The following is a 21,320-nucleotide window of genomic DNA, read 5'->3' on the forward strand; positions in this document are numbered from 1 at the left end:
GAGATAAGGCAACAAGTAGCAAACAATAATAACAACAATACATTAAGGTAACGTGCACGAATAACACAACATGTAATAGTAAAGAATTATAAAATCATATGACTAAAAAACTTTAATAAGTACGAAGATTTGCAAACAAGACATTTCTGACGTGCCACTAGATTATATTAATTATACAGTAAAAAAAATATATAATACAAATTATATTTCTTTAAATTTGGGCCCGGGTAGCCCGACGGAGCTAGTTTTGTATGTGGAACGAAAAGATCCCAAAGAAAAAGCATAATAACTCGTAGAATCAACGGCCAGAAAGTGCACCATTTGTCCATTTAAGTTGAGGGTCTAGATACAGGCAGACTCTTTACTGCCCTAAAATTCGAACCAAAATTTCTCTGTCGCGCTTTGAATAGCAAAGTTCCAATCCAAGTGGTAGCCGCTGTGCTGACATGGGTAGCTCTTCTAATGGCGTCGCCCCAAAGGTTGACAAGGGCGTCGATTATGCCAACTATTTCTGCACCTATGCCTTTCTTTACCACCAAAAAGAGATGCTTTCTGATCGTGTTCGTATGGATGCTTACTATAACGCTATTTTCGAAAACAAACATCATTTTATCGGAAAGGTAAATAATTACTACAGTAGTTCCCTATGTTTTATATCTATATATGTGGACGTACTTCTGTACATAGTTCAATATGGACCGCTATCTTTATTTCAAGTTGCGAAGGTAGCCAATATGACACCTTGCTATGTAGTTTCTTTGCAAACTCAACCTTTTGAGTTTTGAGCAACTACTTTGGTGAAAGACTTACGCTTGGTACGGAGAAAAATGGTTTCCACTCTCTTATTTTTGAGTGTTTGGTTTGTAACTTGATTCTCAAAATGCTAAAATTGATAATAATGTTACCAAATTTGATAGTGTTTTGATGAAATTTTTGAGTATTAAAGATTGATAATAATATCTAAGGATTAGTTGGTGCAAGTGATATGGAGGAAGATTTGAGATGTTGTAAAGAAAAATGACTCCCATCCAGGGGAAGTCACTTTTTCCATTTTGGTTTGAAGATGTTTTCCAGCAACTAAAAACCAGGAAATGAGACTTCTCGCTGGAAAATATATTCCAGGGAAGTACTTTCCGTCACACCAAACACACGATAAACAACCCTAAGAAGTTAAACAAGATAAAAATAACCCGTGTTGCACGGACCATCCAAAATGCTGCCACACCCGTGTGGATCCTCCAAAAATGCACTACATTTGCAAATCCGACACGCACCCGGTGACATTTCGGAGAGTCCGAGCAACATAGAAAATAATTTCTTTAGTGATATGATATTTGAAGCTACACCTTCATCTACCAAGAAGAGGGTTAAATTGGGTACCCTTCATCTTGACTGCCGTGGTGGCAGTAGCTATATGAGTATATTTGACTGGAGAAGTTAAGTGGCTGGTTGTTGTAAATCTATTGGCCTATCTGCTTACCCAACTTCTTACATTTTGCATATCCACTGTGAAGGGGAATAGAATGAAATGGTGTAGGATCATCTCTGCACCTCCCAGCCTCACTGTCTTGGTCCCTTGCGGTTTACTTCTGTAGTTTGCTTCAACAAAAAATCTGCATTGGGTGGTTTTTGAGAAGATAGTCAGTTAATCTTACGTGATGATATCACAAACTTTACTACTATATGATATTATCAGACAAGTTATGTTTAGGATAGGTCTTGGCTTTAGTTGAAAGGTGGTTTTGGGTTCATTGTTTTACAACATTAGGTCTCTTCCTGAGGTTCCAGATGATTATCTAAGGTTACTCTGGTGGATAAGGCAAATACTGAAAGCCTCGGCTAGAGTTTGTCCATTCACTGGCTCTTAGTTGTGAATACCGAGACATTAGTAAAAGTGCGAAAATTTATAGTTTGTGCATCATATAGCTGACACTAGTTGTGTGAGGCCTCTTTTTTGTCTCACAGTTTTGTGGGCATACCAGGTTAGATAAGATAAGGGATGTTGATATTTGGGAAAAGGTGGGAGTGACACCCATGGAGGACAAGATGAGGGAAGCTAGGTTGAGATGGTACGGGCATATGAAGAGGAAGTGCATAGATACTCCAGTGAAGAGGATGCCCCAGTGAAGGGGTGTGAGAGATTGGCAATTGGGAGGGGGGGCTGAAGAGAGATAGAGGTAAGCCTAAGAAATATTGGGGAGAGGTGATTAGGCATGACATGACGCTTCAGGCATGACCCTTGATAGGAGGACATGAAGGTTGAGAATTAGGATAGAAGGGTAGTGGCTAAGCGGGCGTGTCTCGTTTTCATGCCGGTTTCATTAGTATTAGTCTCGTATCTTCATTTCTTTGTATCCGCAGAGCGGGCGTGTCTCATTCTCATGCCGATTTCATTAGTATTAGTTTCGTATTTTCATTTCTTTGTATCCGCATATTTCTTCTACTTTATGTTGTTTCTTTCGCTTCGATTATTATAGCACCTTTGCTTGCTATGGTTACTACTTGTTGTTTCTGCTTCTTTTTAGTTTTTTTCTCTTGAGTTGGGGGTCTATCGGAAACGGCCTCTCTATCTTCGGAAGGTAGGGATAAGGCCTGCGTACATTCTATCCTCCCCAGACCCCACTTTGTGAGATTGCACTGGGTTTATTGTTGTTGTTGTTATAGTGATATGGGATGCAGAGAATGTAGAGTTATGATGTGATAATATCCTAATAAAAATAGGTTGTGATTTATGAAATTCAACTATTTCTTGTTCACAGGATACTTGACTGAACCATTTTGTGTCAATTAACCGAAGAAGTTGTTCCTTCCACGTACTTACTAATACTTGTTGGAAAAACATTTTGAGACGATCTTTGAAAACCTTTCACGAAAGTAGGTGGAGGAAGCTTAGAAATAATCTCGATCTTTGCCATGTTGACCTCTATGCCATGCTTTGAAATTTTATGCCCCAACACAATGCCTTCGTCCACCATGAAGTGACATTTCTCCCAATTGAGCACAAGGTTGGTCTCTTCACATCTCTTAAGCACATGTCTAAGATTGTGAAGACAATGCTCAAAAGAATCACCAACTACCGAGAAGTCGTCCATGAAGACTTCTAGAAAGTCCTCTACCATGTCGGAGAAAATGGACATCAGGCATCTTTGAAAAGTGGCCGGAGCATTGCACAACCCAAATGGCATTCGGCTAAAGGCAAAAGTTCCATACGGGCAAGTGAAAGTCATTTTCTCTTGATCCTTCAAGGCTATGTTGATTTGGTTGTAGCCGGAATATCCATCAAGGAAGTAATAGAATGACCTTCCTGCTAGCCGATCAAGCATTTGATCAATAAAAGGCATAGGGAAATGGTCTTTGCATGTGGCACTGTTAAGCTTCTGATAATCCATGCATACCCTCCATCTGGTCACCGTTCTTGTTGGGATGAGCTCATTTTTCTCATTTTTGATCACGGTCATGCCTCCCTTTTTCGGCACACATTGCACCGGGATCACCCAAGAACTATCGGCAATGGAGTAGACTACCCCGGCATCCAACCACATGATGATCTCCTTCTTTACCACCTCTTGCATTGATGGGTTCAACCGTCGTTGATGTTCCACACTTGGTTTTGTCTGGCTCTCTAGTTGGATATTGTGTTTACAAATTCCTGTGGGAATCCCACGGATGTCCGCAATTGTCTATCCAATGGCTTGCCTATGCAACTTAAGAAAGTCACTGATTGCTTTTTCTTTTATATGCACGGCCATCTTGAGCCATGGATGAGGTACTAAGTTGATCGAGTACTCAGACAGAAAAGCTGTACTTCTGATCAGACAAACACTTAAAATTATAAGCTTCACATAAATTGCTCTTCTTGAACTCTTAATTGAATGGTTGCTCTGGCTGGATTGCTGCTACTAATATCTTCACTAAGATGTTCAGTTGTATATTGGGATTAATTTAGATGCAAATTTGTGTAGGCTGTTCTGGATGTAGGGACAGGGAGCGGCATATTGGCAATATGGTCAGCACAAGCAGGTGCAAGGAAGGTCTATGCAGTCGAAGCCACCAAGATGGCAGAACATGCACGTCAACTTGTTAAAACAAATGGACTTGAGCATGTTGTTGAAGTGATTGAGGGGTCAATGGAAGATATTACTCTGCCCGAGAAGGGTTAGTCTTTTATTTTCTTTTATCCTTGCAATATATATAGGTCTCGACTCTATTGCTTAGCTTTCACTTCACCTCTGACCATCTAATGAAATATGAATAAACCTTCATCATCTCTTAATAACCACCGTCTCTGATTCTGATCGAGTAAATTGGTGGTGTGCAGTTGATGTAATCATTTCAGAGTGGATGGGATACTTCCTTCTACGTGAATCAATGTTTGACTCAGTTATCTGTGCTCGTGACCGCTGGCTGAACCCAAATGGAGTCATGTAAGATTGATTTATTGCCTGTATTACCAATATATGTTTTACTTTCATCTCTCAAACTTTAGCTTTTCATAGTTTTTGCTTGTCTAATAACTTCTGTATCTCACCAGTTTTAAATGTACTGATACTTTGGTATACTTTGAGTGTGTATGCACTTCTTATCTGGTTGGCTCATCTGACCAGCTTTTCAGAGATAGTGTAGTGATTTATTGCCTGTATTACCAATATATGTTTTACTTTCATCTCTCAAACGTTAGCTTTTCATAGTTTTTGCTTGTCTAATAACTTCTGTATCTCACCAGTTTTAAATGTACTGATACTTTGGTATACTTTGAGTGTGTATGCACTTCTTATCTGGTTGGCTCATCTGTCCAGCTTTTCAGAGATACTGTAGTGGGTTCAGGGTACATTTACCAGTCCCATCCTATTATGTAGATAAACTACGGTCAGACCTCTTTAAAACAACCATCCTCTATAATAACACTTCACTATAACGGTCAAGTTTTCCTTGGAACTAATTTTTCATGTTATGTTATAATATATTTTCTTTATAATAGTACTTCGCCAGTGTAGTCAAAAACTATCGGAACAAATGAGGCTGTTATAGAGAGGTTTGATTGTATATATGTATATTTTGTTCAAACTTTCATATTTACATGCTTACCCAAGTGTTGTGATATTAATAGCTTTTCCAAGATTAAATTAGTGATTCATTTCATCAAAACTACGATTCTGGACTTCGACATCCTTCCTTCACATTTACTTCCCTATCTTCTAGAATAATTATTTTTCTTGACGTGTTTATGTGGATACTTTACATCCCACTTTGTTTTTTCCTTTTCTGTTGACAATGATATCCGGGTCATCTTGAGCATATCTCAACTAATTGCACCAGATGCCTATATCTCCCACTAGCACAGGTATCGGTTAACTTTTTCCACCAATAATTAGGCAGATTGGAAGAAATTACTTCGTATTTTTTGCTTCCGCTGGGATTCGAACCTGAGACCTCATGTTTCTCCCCCCACTTGATTGACCACTAAGCCACACCCTTGGGTACTTATTGTACATCCCATTTTTATATGATATTGTATTAGAATATATCACTTTTTTATGATATATACTTAGCATTTGATTTGATTTGATTTAAAGACCATATTAACATGGACATGATCAACTATACACCAATGTGGTTAGGGCAAGCTAGAATTTGGGGGTGGGGGTCCATATGCCAATCCCACCTTAAATTTACCTGCTGCTATCCATAATTTTGAGTAATGAAAAGTTCACATGAAATAAAAGTTTTGTTTGATTGTACGACAAATCTAGTGAGTTTCCACAAGTGGGGTTTGGGGAGAGTAATGTGTATGCAGACCTTACCCCTATCCTGGGAGGCGTAGATGTTGGTTCCGCTAGACCCTCAGCTAAAGACTAGATGAAAAGAATTAGTGGCAACAGGTGGTAATAGCAACAAGGTATTAAGAAAACTAAAGCGAAAGAATGCAATCGGACAATGAATAGTACCATCAGTCCAAAAATAAAGAGATACCATGCTAAACCACTGGTACCGATCTGGGAAAGAAAACAGACAAGCGCGGGTGCCTACTAACTGCACACCCTAATTATCAAAGGTCATGTCCTCGGTAAGCTTCAGCTGTGCCATGTTCTGCCTAATCACCTTTCCCCAATACTTCTTTGGCCTGCCCCTCCTCATACCCACCAAGGTCAACCTCTCACACCTCCTAACTGGGTCATCTGTGCTTCTACTGTTAACGTGCCCAAACTATCTCAACCTCGCCTCCCACATCTTATCCTCCACTAGGGCTACTCCTACCTTTTCCCGAATAACTTCATTAATCATCTTATCTTACTTGGTATGCCCGCATATCTATCTCAACATCTTCCTTTCAGCTACTTTCATCTTCTGAACATGAGAGTTCTTGACTGGTCAACATTCCGCCCCATACAATAATGTTCGTCTATCCACCACTTTGTAGAACATACCATTAAGTTTTTGTGGCACATTCTTATCACACAAGACTCCGGAAGCAAGCCTCCATTTCATCCACCCTACTCCAATACGATATGTGACATCCTCATCAATCTCCCAATTTCCCTGTATTATAGACTCAAGGTACTTGAAACTATCTCTCTTGGGGATGACCTGACCTTCCAGCCTCACATCCATGTCCGCTACTTGGGTTACATTGCTGAACTTACTCTCCAAGTATTCTGTCTTGGTCATGCTCAATCTGAAACCTTTAAACTCAAGGGCCTGACGCCAAACCTCCAGCCTTTCATTAACACTACCTCGCGTCTCGTCAATCAGAACTATGGTATATGCAAATAACATACACCATGACACCTCCCCTTGAATGTGACACGTCAGTGCGGTGAGGTGATATCTTTGAGTATCCCCTGAGTGCTAGTGAATACCTTTTTTCATTTTCTTATGTGGTATTCCTTTTTTACCTATATTAATTTTGACATTCTTAGATTTTTTCATGAAATTAGAGTAGATAATATCTCTTCATGATTCTTCATATTTTAAATTATCTAATACTTAATTAAAATGTATACTAAACTCCGATGTTTTTTCCATCAAATTAACTTCATACAAAAACCTTCAACCATCAAATTTTATTTAACCCTAACGGAGCCATCGAAAACCCCCTGGGGGTTGGGTCTAATGGTAGGAACGCAACGCGTAATCTGTTTGTGAGACACATGTCACGATTTCAAACTCAGCCGCATAAAAAGCCTAGTATTAAAGGGGAGAAAGGTAGAGTAGTTGGCCCATTACAAACTGAGTTTCGGACTATGAGCTACTAGTCTCGGGATTTCCTGGTCATCAAAAAAAGAAAAAGAAAAACAACCGCTTAAAAAAAATGAAAAGGTTTGGAGTCCAAGCATCAATTCATCTAAAGGGTCGTTTGGTAGGAGTTATTAGAAAAAATAATGCAAGCATTAGCTGTATGCATTACTAATACCTTGTTTGGTATATTTTTTTCAACCTGTGTATAACTTGTATTAGTTATACATCATACTTGGTATTATCCTATGTATAAGTAATGCATAGAAAACCATGGCATTAATAATACCAAGGCTATTAATGCATGCATTAGTATGGTTAAAGACAAAATTGTCCTTAAAGTCCCTTAAAGCTAGAGAATACGGAGGGCATTTTTGTAAACAACTATTTTTCTTAAAAATTATGCAATGCATTATAATTTTAATACACCACACCAAACAGTAAATAAGAAATAATTTCTGCATAACTAATGCTTGCATTACTAACACATGCATTACTAATACACCTTATTTCGCACTATTTTTATACACCCTACCAAACAACCCCTAAGCTTCAATCTCAACTTGTGCAACAATTTTTTAAAATTTTTCAAAATAAAATTACATATTTAGAAACGTTATAAAGAGTAGTACGTCACAATTTTATATTATTAAAATATTAATTATAAAATTGCAATCAATGAACATAGTTTGGCTTCCCAAATAGTGATGATGTCATAAAATGAAATAGAGGGGTGTATACATAAGTTAGACTGACTCCTCTTTCAAGTACCATCAAATTGTACTTCATAAACTGCAACAGAGTATATTATAATGAAGAAAGTTAGTAGTCTTTAATGGAAGATGAACCATCAATTACTATAACCGTTTGAATGATTGCATGAGATATGATCATGTTTTGGCATTATGAATAAGCTTAGAACCTTATTGGGACATTGCATATGAGAGCACTAGAATGAAGGAAATTAGAGTAGAATGATTGAAGGAGGGTGCGCTCCCTATTTAGCAACCTTTAGGGGTCGTTTGGTTTAGAGACAAGCTATGCAGGGATTGTAATGCATGGATTATATTATGCAAGATTGCAATGCAAGAATTAGTTATATAGGAATTATAATGCAAGGATTAATTCTCGTTGAAGATTTGATTTTTCTGTTAGAAATTAGAATACAATGTTAAATTTAAATATATGGTTTAGTTATTCAACAAAATAAAATTGTTCTTAGTCGAATTAAAATATTCCTAATAAGGTTTTGCACTATTCAGACTTAGTTATATTTTCAGCTTTAGCTAACTTGACTAAATATTAGACTGATAAAATATTATATAAGCTTCTTCTTACATGGATACAGAAGATCCATGCTAAAAGCACTCAAATTTTGCATGCAACAATAAAATTGATCTACCCACATAGCGGGACATTGACATTTATGTAGCATGAACCAACAAAAGAGTAAAGGATTTCTCCAAGTAAGATCTTAAGAAAGGGAAGATTTTTAATTCTATAATGATAGAGGCTATTTTTGCCACTTTATATTTTTAATCCAAGTATTATTTAATATATGTATTCTTATTCCACTTTCTATCCCGCATAAATTATACATAGATTCCCTCATTATCATATATGGGTATTATGTATGAAGAATAGCAAAAGACTAACCAAACACGGTGTTTTATATGCTGAATTCTATACGAAAACTAATACACATTGAAACACTAACCAAACGATGTATTAAATTATGTTGGTTTTTATAAATGGATTAACAGTCCTAAAACCACAACCAAAAGGCACCTTAGTGGTAGAGAAAAATGAGATTTATAGATAGTCTGGTACACTTCTCCTGTTAGAGAAAAATGAGATTTCCAATTTAAAAACTTTTCAAACTTACTTTAGTTTCATTGTCATACCCCACCTCTTCCTTTTCAGACGTATGAATACCGTAATCATTTATTAAAAAAAGGAAAAAGGGTCAAATTTGGCCTCCTATTTTGTGAAAAGGAACATTTTGCCCTCTATTACGTTCGGGCCAAATTTACCCTCGATGTTACCCAATTAACTCAAATATACCCCTCCTCCGTTAGGGCTGTCCAAGTTAGACACCTAATCCCACATGGCACTGACATTTTTAGTAAAATCACGTGACATGCCGCCTCACTATCCCAACCCATATTACCCCCTCCTCTCCACTTTTTCCACCAACACCCCCCCTCCTCCACAACTATCATTGCCATCATCAACACCACCATGACCATGGCTATTTTCACCGGCTTGTGTTTGCTTATTGTATTTAATCTTGTCTGCTATCTCTCTATTTTATTTGTTGCCTCATCACTGAAAATCGGTGTGAAGTATCATATTTTAATGATGTTTACTTAATTACTAATGAGTATTTATCAAGCTGAGAATCCTGTTCTAATTGCTGCGGTATCTGCTAATTTATTTTAATATTTTAAAATGATGATATGAAATTAAGTGCAAATGTTATAGCCATTAGCGTATGAATACCACAACTTATCAAGATTGCCACTGAATTGGGCGTTATTTTTCTCGAAGTACAATTCAAGCCCGTTTTGGTTTAAGATAGTACGTTATTGTATTTGCATGTCACTAAATTTTGGAGATAAAATTGGAAATTCTGGAACAGATCAAGGAAAAATATCAATACCTTAAATCAATTTTAATGGGTGAATTTTGCTCACAAGCTCATTTTACACTTGGATGGGTTAAATGGGATTACTATATGCCTTTTCTAGTACTCTCAAGATTTATTGATATCGTTTTAGATTATCATCATAAAAAAGGATTAACTTGAGAAGAGATTATAGCACAATACTCACAATACTACCGAGGATGCATTTAAATAACTCAAAAAGGATCAAAGTGGAATTATGCATTTATCATCATCCTACGATTTTTGATTGAGTATTTTCCAAGCAATACTGAACATTAGAATTATCTTGAGAAACAAGCAGTTATCAACTCGCTGAGGAACTAATGATGACTGCATAAATATGAAGTAAGAAGATATGAGAAACTGCAGATGCTAATCCAGATTACCATTAGCAATAGAAAAGTAACTAAAGAAGGCTCAATACAACATAGCAACACAAGCTTGTGAAAATGATGGTGGTCATGGTGGCAGTGGTAGTGAAGGGGGAGGAGGTGCTGGTGGAATAAGAAGTGGAGGAGAGTTGGCAAAATGAGTTGGGGCCGTGGGGCAGCATGCCACGTGGTGTCCACCTCACAAAAAAATGTCAGTGTCATGTGGGATTGAGTGTCCATCTTGGACAGCCCTAATGGAGGAGGTATATTTAAACCACTTGGGTAATGTCAGGGTATTTTTGGACCAAAAGTATAATGGAGGACAATTTTTTTTTTGTTGAGAATGGTAACAAATAATGGAGGGCAAAATTGTTCCTTTTCACATAGTAGAGGGGTAAATTTAACCCTTTTCCCTTAAAAAAATGCTTGTAGAGTAATTCACAAAATGACATTTTTTTCTTTTTAGAATTTTTAAATTGTTATATCTGCTGCTGCTGTTTTAGTAGGTTATATTAAGCATGAGTTCTTTCTGCATGTGGGTTCTTTGCTTCAAGAAGCTTTGCTTTTCAGGTAATACAAGCCATGCCAGAATGTGCGTTGCTGCTGTTTTAATAGTTTATATCTAAGCATGAATTCTTTCTGCATGTCGGTCCTTTGTTTTAAGAAGCTTTGCTTTTCCAGGTACCCAAGCCATGCTCGAATATGGGTTGCACCTATCCACTCTGGATTAGTGGATCAAAAGAAGATTGATTATGATAGAGCCATGGATGATTGGTACCATTTTGTCGATGAGACTCAAACTTTTTATGGTGTGGATATGAGCAGTCTGTCTAAGCCTTTTACAGAGGAACAGAGAAAATACTATCTAGAGGTTGGTGTTATTTCCTTTCGAAAAATAGAAACTGTTAGGTCGATTATACCATATACCAATTATGGTTTATATAGCATCTTTCTTGTGGTGTTTGCTTTACTTCTGAAATAAAACTAAACTCAGCTTGTTTTACCTTTCATTGGAAAAACATCCAGTTCATCAATATATAAGCTACTGTTGTGCCAGCCTACTTGTTTTATTGTGTTTATCAGTTTAGGCATGCATATGTTTTCTACATTCTTGAGGTTTGTTTGACTGCTTTTACAGGTGAAGCTGTGCAGTAATAACTAGAAACCTTAAAAGAGAAGAATAATTGGTACATTAGTTTCTGTTGATTATCTTTTCCATACTCAACTTTCCTTTTTTTTTAAATAACCGTGTTGTTCGGGTGAGCTTGGGCGCACCTCGACTAATTCTACGGGATACCTGCCACCTCCCTATAGCAAACAGGTACTAGGTAACTCGATCCACCAAGTCTTGGATAGATGAGAAGAAATACCCTAGTATTTTTTGTCTCCGCTAGGGTTTGAACCTGAGACTTCGTGGTTCTCCACCCACTTTAGTGACCACTAGGCTACACCTTTTTTAATGTAGCTTCTTATTGAAATTCAAATACACACCTTCTTTGTTATGTTGTGGGGAAGTGTATTGGATGAGTATAATCAAACATGGGAATTCATTAGGGACCTTGAACAGATTGAGGCGAATGGAGATGACTCGAGATACATCTTCTTCAATGTGAATGCCAAGCTAAAAATGGTGGTTTATCTCTACGGATTGGTCACTGACATGGAAGAAGTCAACAATTTTTGTCAAAAATTTGATTGGCTTAATATCCTTCTTGCTAGTTTTTAATGTATCATGAGAAGTTATTACATTATTTCACCTCTCCGTCTTTTTCCATTGATGGATTTCTCGTTTTCTTAGCTCCTTGAACTTCTCAAAGACCATACCAATGTTTTGTGTAGACATCATTGTGGAACAACCTTCATCCTAATCAAGTAATTGGAAAACCTGCTGTCATAATGGAAATTGATTGTTTAACATCAAGTGTGAATGACATACTCAGTCTTCAGGCAAACATCTCATCATCCATTACTGCAGAAAACTCACGATTCTGTGGGTTTGGAGGATGGTTTGATGTCCATTTTCGAGTAAGTTGTCCTTACTGTGTCTTTCTGTGTTATAGTGAGTACAAATTAGTATTATTTTAATCTCACTTGGGTTTGTTACCTCAGGGACGTAAGGAAAGCCCAGCTAAACATGAGATTGAGTTGACGACAGCTCCTAGTGAAGACCTCGGAACACACTGGGGGCAGCAGGTATGTGTACCCTACTGTATGATATCTCTCTGCAATTTGAATGGTTTAGTTGAATGGATATTCAGTAGCATATGATCTTAAACCAATAAGTAGAAGTCTTTTTCTCCACTGAAACATTACTAGGCTACTTCATTTGTATAATGTTGCTGTATGTAATGAATAAGGAAATGCTGTTTTCTCATGTTTGATGATTATGATCGCTCTTCAATGCATATAAATAATGGCTGGTACAGTGATTCCCATCCATATTCTTGCTTTTCTATGTGATGAAGTTGGCAGCCATTGCTTCATCTTTTGTTTGAAGTTAAATTGTCTATCCCGTTTGTAACTTAAGAATGATGAAGTCAGCAATTTATTGATATGCATCTCAAAAATTTTCATCGGATGTATCGGACACTAGTTGCGTACATACATGAGTATGCCTCACACCCAGCAATTAGGTTGGGTTGGATATATGAATACTGTGTATCCATTCCCCTCTGTAAGTTAATCTACCTAAATATTTGTATTAACTTGGCCGAGTTCTCGGAGCTTGTCTAAAGCCATATTTTACTTTATTGCTTCCAAAATTCTCTCTAATTGTTTTCCTGGTTTTCGTGTGCCTGACCTTTGTATTGACAGGTGTTCTTGTTACATCCATCCATACGTGTTAGCCAAGGGGATGAAATGACAATTAATTTCTCAATGTATCGCTCTAAAGAAAACCATCGGTTGTTGGAAGTTGAGTTTGGCTGTGAGCTTAGACAATCTTCTGGGAAGTCACTTCCATCATTCAGCAAAAAGTTTCACATAGAATGAGGAACACAGCATGCTTTTTCAGAGGTATAGTATATATGTTACACTCTTGAACATTCAGTGTTAAAACCGCCTAGGTGTTATGATTGAACTGGCACCATTCATCCGATATTGTAGATTGTCCTCTCTTTACTGCAATTTTTGCCAACTTCTTCAATGCTTGGCAATTTCTCCTTCTGGGCTTATACGTAGCGTTTGTCTCTATATGCTGCTTTTTTAAAACATGTGCCTTTACAGCTTGGTACTCTCCTCCTCCTGATTTATATTTCACGTTATCTTGTTTCCTACTTTCCCACTAGTATCCTACTTTTATCACCATTTGGAGTAACTCATTAGATTTCAATGTGCAGTGTCATGTCTAAAGGCCAATGGGAGGAACGCAAGTGGCATCCAAGAGTCCCTGAGAAAGAAATTCAGCCATTTCTGCAGCTAACTTATGCTGTTGTACTTGGCAAGTTTACCTTTGTTAATTTCTCAACTTGTCTTGCCCTAGACTCTTGTACCCCCCTCCAACAAACATGTCTCTTAAATTTTTTTGCATCGTTCTTCATTTTTGGTTCGGGCCTGGAGACAAGGAGGTTTTCCTGGGGGTTTAGGGGTTTTCGAGCGCTTTGTTCAGTATGCAAAAATCACTCGTCCCCACATTTTGTGCGGGAAATGTTGTATCTAAAGCCGGAATTACTGCTATGTATTCTCATCAATGTGTTAGTACAATGTACTCTTGTGAAGGTGTTAGTGCTATCTTTTCTAGCCACTTCAATTTAAAATATCACTCTTATGAAGTCAAAGACTGGAGATGAGATAAATTTCCATTTCCATTTGCTATCTTAACCGTTTCAGCTCTAGTAGTTTTGGTTTGGGCGAAGGAATCCTATGGATCTCTTTAGTTACATTGAAGTCGATTCTCTTGGCCATTCACCATTTCCCTCTCTTGACCATGCAGGGTAAGGCTGCGTACGATAGACCCTTGTGGTCCAGCTCTTTCCCGAACCCCGCGCATAGCGGTAGTTTAGTGTACCGGGCTGCCCTTTATCCGTCTTTAGAGAACTACCAAAAGGGGCAGCACATAAGCAATTAAGTAACAGATTTAGGTCTATCAAAATAATGACCTGCTTTGGCCTAAATGTCCTTTTAAATTTCAGTTGTATCATTCTTATTACCAAGTAGCTAAGCCCCTCCTCCTTTGCTTCTCCACCCAGTGATTTAATTTGAGTTTAAGCTCCAACTAGCGACAATAATTTTATTTCCTACTAATGAATGTTAATAGAGAAAATGACATTTAGAGCCCCTTTTAAAAACTTAATGATCAAAATGCTTCCTTTTATGAAAAAAGACAAAATATGTCCCTTTTGAGGATTATAAGACCAGGCTGCCCCCTCCTTTCTATGCCTAGGCTTCACCAAAGGTCCTTTTTTTTTTTGTTTTTTGTTTTTGTTTTGCACGTTTCTTTTGTTTGTCTTTGTTATTTTTTCCCCGTATTTTGTTGTTATTCTTTTCATTTTATTTTTTTCCTTATCATTTTTTCTTAATTTTTTGTAGTTATTCTCTTTTTACTTTTTTTTTGTTTAAAAAAAATTCTTTCTAGCAGTAACTCCTTACTCTTTTATACTTCATTTTTTAACTTGAATTTTTATTTTGTTGGTGTTTTTATTTTACTTTATTTTTAATTTTATTCTTTCCACTAAAATCTCTCCGTCCAAAATATTTTGTCACTTTTTTTTTTCTTTTTCATTATTAGTTTTCATCTTAATGTTTTCTGTCTTTTTCAGTAAACTTCTTCCGCAAAAATTATTATCAATTTCTTTCACTTTTGTTTTTATTTATTTTTTTAAATAAATAACCGAGTCTTAAAATTTGTATTGGGATACTTTCTACAAAATCAATAATTGATTATGATTATCGAAAGTTACCATGTTACTCTTTTTGATTTTTTTAATTTCTTATTTAATATTTGTACTTAAATTTTTTATTTGCAGCTTTCTAAGAAATTTTAGATCCTATTTTTTAAAGTAAAATATGTTCGCTCAAAACATGTCACTTTTTTCCCTTATAATTATTATATTTTTTATCTTAGTTTTTTTAGTAAAATTTATCCGTTAAATTTTTTATCACTTTATTTCACTTTTATTTTTGTTTTTTTCTTTCTAGATAAATAACCTAGTCCTAAAATTAATATTGTAAAAAATTACTTTCGATACAATCATTAATCGATTATAGTTAAATAGTTAGTGTCAATCTTTTTGATTTTTTTAATTTGATATGTGTAGATGCCTTTTTTTTCTTCAAATTTTTATAGAAATTAAGGCTTTTATAAATAATAAATTTGTCATTCCTTTTTACCTTTTTTTATTCTTTCTAGTTAAATAGGTGAATCCTAAAATTTGATATACTATGCTAATTTGGTATACCAATGTATAGTTGTAACGACCCGACTGGTCGTTTTGAACAATTGCATCCGGTTCGACAGTTTGAAGTCAAGAGCAGCTTCACATTATGTATATCGACTTGTGTGTAGGGTTGAATTCAGTTTCCGGATGAATCGAAGTCGAATTAGAAAGAAGGAATATAGTTCTGGAAGCTTAAGTGGAGAGAATTTGACCGGAATTTGACTTTTAAGTAAACGGATCCGGAATGAGTTTTGGATGATGTCAATAGCTTCGTATGGTCATTTTGGACTTGGGCGTGTGTTCGGATTTGATTTTGGAGGCCCGTAGGATAATTTGAGGCATTTCGGTGAAAGTTGGAAAAGTTGAAGTTTGGAAAATGGAGAGGTTTGACCCATAGTTGATTTTTGTGTTATCAAGGTCGGAATGCGATCTCGAAAGTTGGAACAACTCCGTTATGTCATTTGGGACTTGCCTGCAAAATTTGGTGTCGTTTGGAGTTGATTTGATATGGTTCAGACGCTTGGTTGCAATTCTAGAGGTTCTTGAAGTTCATAGTGATTTTCATGTTTGGGCATGTGATTCGTGGTTTTAGCGTTGTTTGAAGTGATTTGAGAGTGGGGCGAAGTTCGTATAATGTTATGGGATGTGTTGGTACATTTGGTTGAGGTTCCAGATGCCTCGGATGAGTTTCAGGGTGAGTTTCGAGCGAGTTCGGACATTTCGGCATTGGGAAGTTGTTCCGGATCGGGGGGGGGGGGGGGAGGACAACGGTAAATCATCACCCCAGCAGCCAAAAGGATGGCTGTCAGCGGTGATATTTCGCTGCAGCAGTGGAATTTTCGCTGTAGCGAAAAACGGTCCGCGACCACTGTCATGAAGAATCCGCAGGTTCGTTGGTCTGACTTCGGAAGCTTATATCTTTTGATCTACAAGGAATTGTGAAATGATTCAAAAACAAAAGTTGTACCCCTTTGTGTCTAGTTTCCATAAAGGTAAATAAATCATAATTTGGACATCTGTAAAGAAAGTTATGACCAAAATACTAAGGCTTGTCTGTGGAGCCACCAGAAGCGCGGTCAGCGGTGGTTTTACCGCGGCAACGGTAGTTTTACCGCCGTCATCAGTGAATGGAATCCGAGAGGGGCACTATAAATACGAGATTTTGGGTTTTATTTCATATTGTTACCTAGAGAGCTTGGATCTTGGCGATTTTTCGAAGGTTTTTGGAGAAGTTCATCAGGGTAAGTGATTCTAACTCGGATTTGGCTAAATACATGAATCTATCATTGAATTCATCATTTAATTCGTGATTTGGGATGAAATTTGGGAAAAATTGTGAAATCTTTCAAAAATGTAAAATGATGATTTGAAGGACCAAATGATATCGGAATTGGATTATTTTTGTATGGGTGAACTCGTATCGGAATGGGTATTCGATTTTTGTAAATTTTATCGGGTTCCGAGGTGCGGGCCCAGGGAATTGACTTTTATTGTAAATTGTATAAGAATCATAGTTTTGTTAATTTGGAATTATTTTCTCTTGCATTGTTAGATGTATTCAAGTTGTTTTTGGCTAGATTGAGCCGAAAGTTGATGAATTGGTAAAAGAAAAGCTAAATTGAGTATTGAATTGGCCGGATTGAAATAAGTATCTTGCCTAACCTTGTGTGGGGGACTTCCCTTTAGGATTTGAGTCTTCTGTGCTAATTGTAGTCCGTGCACGCGAGGTGACGAGTGTGTGCTCGGACTTATTTGTGGGAAATTTGCCTTTAGGGTTCTTAGGTCCTTATGTTCATTATGTGGAAAGTACTCCGTTATGATTGAGTCTCCTAATTGCTTAAATTACCTCTATATGCTCCAAATGATGTTGTTAGCTTTCCCTTAATTCTTACTTGTTACTTGACCCTTATTTAATTGAAGAGATTGTCTTCCTTATTGTTTTGATACTTCTTGATTGTGAATTCCTCTATGTCTTCGTGCAAATATACTACATGTCCAATTGTTGTGGTTACCAGTATAGTTATTACGTGCTTATTATGTCTTGTTGTTTTTGTTAACGTTATTGTGTTCTCTTGGTTTTTCCGTGATCCTTGTTATGTACTATTCATGCTTAAATTGACGATAAATCATGTTGAATAAGACTGATGATATTCTCATGGTAATTGACCATTGTTGAGTATTGATTCAAGTTGAAATCTATACTGTGAAACTAACTGTTGAAACAAGATTGGTTGTTGTTGATTCCCTTGCCGGGATGTTATTGTTCTATTCTTGATTCCCTTGCCGGGATGTTATTATTTCTGTTGTTGATTCCCTTGCTGGGATGTTATTATTTTTGTTGTTGATTCCCTTGCCGGAATATCGTTGTTTCTATTGTTTGGGTGAGGAAGAGTGTAAAGCACGAAAGGTGATGCAGTGCATGATATTGTGAGGAAGAGTGTAAAGCACGAAGGGTGATGCCGTGCCGATATTGTGAGTGTAAAAGCATGAAGAGTGATGCCGTGCCACATTATTGAGAGTAAAAGCACAAAGGGTGATACCATGCCAATATTGAGAGTAAAAGCACGAAGGGTGATGTTGTGCCATAATTATGAGAGAGTTAAAGCACGAAGGGTGATGCCGTGTACATTTCTATTTATGCATATGGTGAGGAAGAGTGATAAATCACGAAGAGTAATGCCGTGCACTTTCTGTTTGTTGTGTTGATTTATGGTTATCAATTCAAGTGTTTTAACTGTTTAGATTCCTTTACTGCTGTGATCCTTTGTGATGGAACCCTATAGTGTTTCAATACTTTGCCGTATTTATATACATAATTCAATACTTCAAGTTTCAATAATTATTCATTATTAATTCAATTAGTTACCCGATTAAATTTTCTTAAACCGTCTGAGGTTGTATTTTACTTAATAAAAAGAATTTCTACTAAGTTAAATTATTAAATCCCATGTTTGAGGTAATAATTCATTCGATGTTGTATTTTAATTGAAAATAGTACTTTCTTTACTCAAATGATTTCTAAAAATAACTTCATCTTTTCTTGCGAGTTCCTAATTGGTTTAGAAGCCGTGCGCTACTTTATGTTATATAAATGAGACTCTTTGAACATCTTAATTGCATTGGTTATGGACCTTATGTACTGAGTAACATGAGAACGTTGTTGTGCAAAGAGAGATAGAAATATGAAGGCACAATGTGCCGGGTGTGCTAAAGGTTTGGTAGTTGAGGTTATGATATGAGACATCGAGTTTGAGATGGCTGGAATTGTGCATCAGAAATGATATGATTTATTGAGCTGATATCGCCTTCCTTGTTGAGTATATTTTTACTTGTCTGTGTCCAACTATGTTGGTGTTAATTTACTTGGTTATCTTTCGTTTCCATCCGAGTTTCTTTTTACTATTTCGACTACTTGTAGTTTGATTTATCCCTGCTGTTGATATTACTTCGTTACCTTTATCTTGATATTTGTTATCATATCCTGTTTAATCTGTCTGACCAGTAGGCGTCTTGACTGTTCCTCGTCACTACCCCACCGAGGTTAGTCTTGATACTTACTGGGCACCGCTGTAGTGTGCTCATACTGCACTTTTGTACATTTTTTTTTGTGTATAGATACAAGTATTGATCGATAGTAGCTATACAGATCGTCGCGGTGGAGACTCAAGACAACCTGTTGCTGCGTTTGCAGGCCTCGGAGTCACCTTTGGTTGTAATCATGTTCCATGGATTCCTTTTCTTTCTGGAATAGTGTTGTATTTGTTTTGTATAACTACTCTTAGAAAGGCTTGTGACTTGTACCACTGATTTTGGAAATTATAATGTGTTAAGAGATATTTAATTTAAAGTTAGCAGCTATCAATGTTATTTAAGTTAATGTTAGACTTACCATATTTAGAGACTAGGTGCCATCATGACTCCTTCGGAGGGATTTTTGGGTTGTGAAAAGTTGGTATCAGAGCTCTAGGTTCATGGGTACTACGAGTCACAAGCAGGCTTAGTGGAGTCTTGCGGATCGTTACGGAGACGTCTGTGCTTATCTTCGAGAGGCTACAGAACTATTAGGAAATTCCACATTTTTCATTCCTTATCGTGCGGTATTGATTCAACTCGAAGTATATAACTTATGTTCCTTTACATCCACTCCTGAGTGATATTACGCTCTCAGTGTCCGCTATGCGCCAGTGGCTCGTGATGCTACATACGGGCTGCGAAGGAGTCAGGGATGCTCATGCATTGTCTCAATGTGTCACCCAGACTAAAGATACAGAGGTATTGATAGACTATTCAATTGTTCATATGGAGGCGCAACGGTTTCCGACATCTGGTTGATAAGTGCAAGCTTGGGAAGGTTTAATTGGTTGACTAGTCGTCGCAATTGTGGCAAGGTCGTGAGGTGGATGTTTATTGAGGACGGCTGGTGGTATTGGGGTACCTTGTGATTGGTGTTGTGCGAGCTACGAAAGTTAGTTTTGCGGATCATCAAATATTGTTTTCTATGGTTTCGCGCTAAGTGGAGGAATCCACTAGCGGCATTCAGATTGCAGAGTCAGATTTACATCAGTTTTGGCCTGAGGTATGTATATAAGTGGTATTGGAAGGTTTCCGAAATTTGTATATAACTAAAGACTGAGATCTTGCAAGGGATGATATTGGGGTTTTGATGCGGGATATTGCTTATCGACTATCCTAAGAAATGGGTCAGTTCAGTAGTGATGGGGTCAATATGGCAATGAAGTAATTGGTCCTTTTGAATGAGAATTCTCTACTGGTATTTGTGGCAGCACTCTTGGATTGGACGGTCTGTGTGACTCAGTTGAGTTAGGGAGGTGCAGTCCTGATGGATTAGTTGTGTGAGGGCGGACCTCAGAGGGTTCTTGGTGGTTTGGCAACGGCTTGAGTTGACTGTCTACTATGGGCGTAAGGAATATGTGGTACATTGCAGTTTTCTCCGGGTTCAGTATTTGGAATTAATAGAGAGTTGACCTTGTTGGCTATCATATGTGAAAAATGTGCATTTTTGGAAAGGACCTTGAGTTTTGGTTTGCGGATGCGTGGCTAGTAGCATGGTGATTACTGGGTTTTGAGGCTTTTGAGGTTCATGTTTTGTTACGCGGCCAGAAATCCTATATGGGTGCTTTAGCAGAATGATAGGGTATGAGTGATATATCAACCATTTGATTTGCGTATTTGAGTTGGGTATGGAAATTTTGGTATTCCTGAGGTTTGGGGATAGATGCCCTCATATATGGACTATTTCATGTTTGCGGATTTTGAAGAAATGTTGAGAATGGGATGATTAATAGCATGTATTATCGACGAGTTGTTGTGGATCTTTTTGAAGTATATTTATCTAATTGGGAAGGATCAAGATTTGGTTGAGACAATGTGAAAGCTCAATGAGAATATGTATCTTGTACCAGGTTAAGTTTGTGTGCTCCTGTGAGATGGTCATTTTGGTTATGTTATCAGGTAGAATGAACATTATTTGTGCCTTTGACCTATGTTATTGTCATGCCCCAACCTCGGGAGGCGTGACCGACGCTTAATCGAGTGAACCCAACTGAGCAAGCCTTATCAAACACTTTCTACCCAACTTAATACGATTAAGGAAACCATGCTTTCATTTATTTAGACAATAGGAAAGGTTGTACATTCAACATTGATAGTTCA

The 21,320-nt window shown here is 37.2% G+C and overlaps 1 protein-coding gene and 1 pseudogene across 1 annotated transcript; both read left to right on the forward strand.

The window, feature by feature from the left end:
- The first annotated feature begins 302 nt into the window (after positions 1 to 302).
- LOC107800790 (protein arginine N-methyltransferase PRMT10) lies at positions 303 to 13,988 on the forward strand. The gene is made up of 8 exons (XM_075225363.1): positions 303 to 620; positions 3,963 to 4,155; positions 4,319 to 4,424; positions 10,954 to 11,143; positions 12,112 to 12,297; positions 12,382 to 12,465; positions 13,087 to 13,287; positions 13,611 to 13,988. The coding sequence occupies exons 1-7, from the start codon at positions 447 to 449 to the stop codon at positions 13,261 to 13,263; spliced, it is 1,110 nt and encodes a 369-aa protein (XP_075081464.1). The 5' UTR covers positions 303 to 446; the 3' UTR covers positions 13,264 to 13,287; positions 13,611 to 13,988.
- Positions 1,402 to 1,496, forward strand: LOC142166701 (small nucleolar RNA snoR109; annotated as a pseudogene).
- Positions 13,989 to 21,320: the final 7,332 nt, after the last annotated feature.

This window comes from Nicotiana tabacum, chromosome 11 (assembly GCF_000715075.1).
Source record: "Nicotiana tabacum cultivar K326 chromosome 11, ASM71507v2, whole genome shotgun sequence".
Lineage (NCBI taxonomy): Eukaryota > Viridiplantae > Streptophyta > Magnoliopsida > Solanales > Solanaceae > Nicotiana > Nicotiana tabacum.

What these genes read in the sequence shown, in the direction of transcription:
- LOC107800790 (XM_075225363.1), top strand. Translation starts at nt 447, where the DNA reads ATGGGTAGCTCTTCTAATGGCGTCGCCCCAAAGGTTGACAAGGGCGTC. An exon ending in AACATCATTTTATCGGAAAG is followed by an intron (nt 621 to 3,962) that starts GTAAATAATTAC and finishes AAATTTGTGTAG; the next exon opens with GCTGTTCTGGATGTAGGGAC. An exon ending in AGAGAAAATACTATCTAGAG is followed by an intron (nt 11,144 to 12,111) that starts GTTGGTGTTATT and finishes TGTTTTGTGTAG; the next exon opens with ACATCATTGTGGAACAACCT.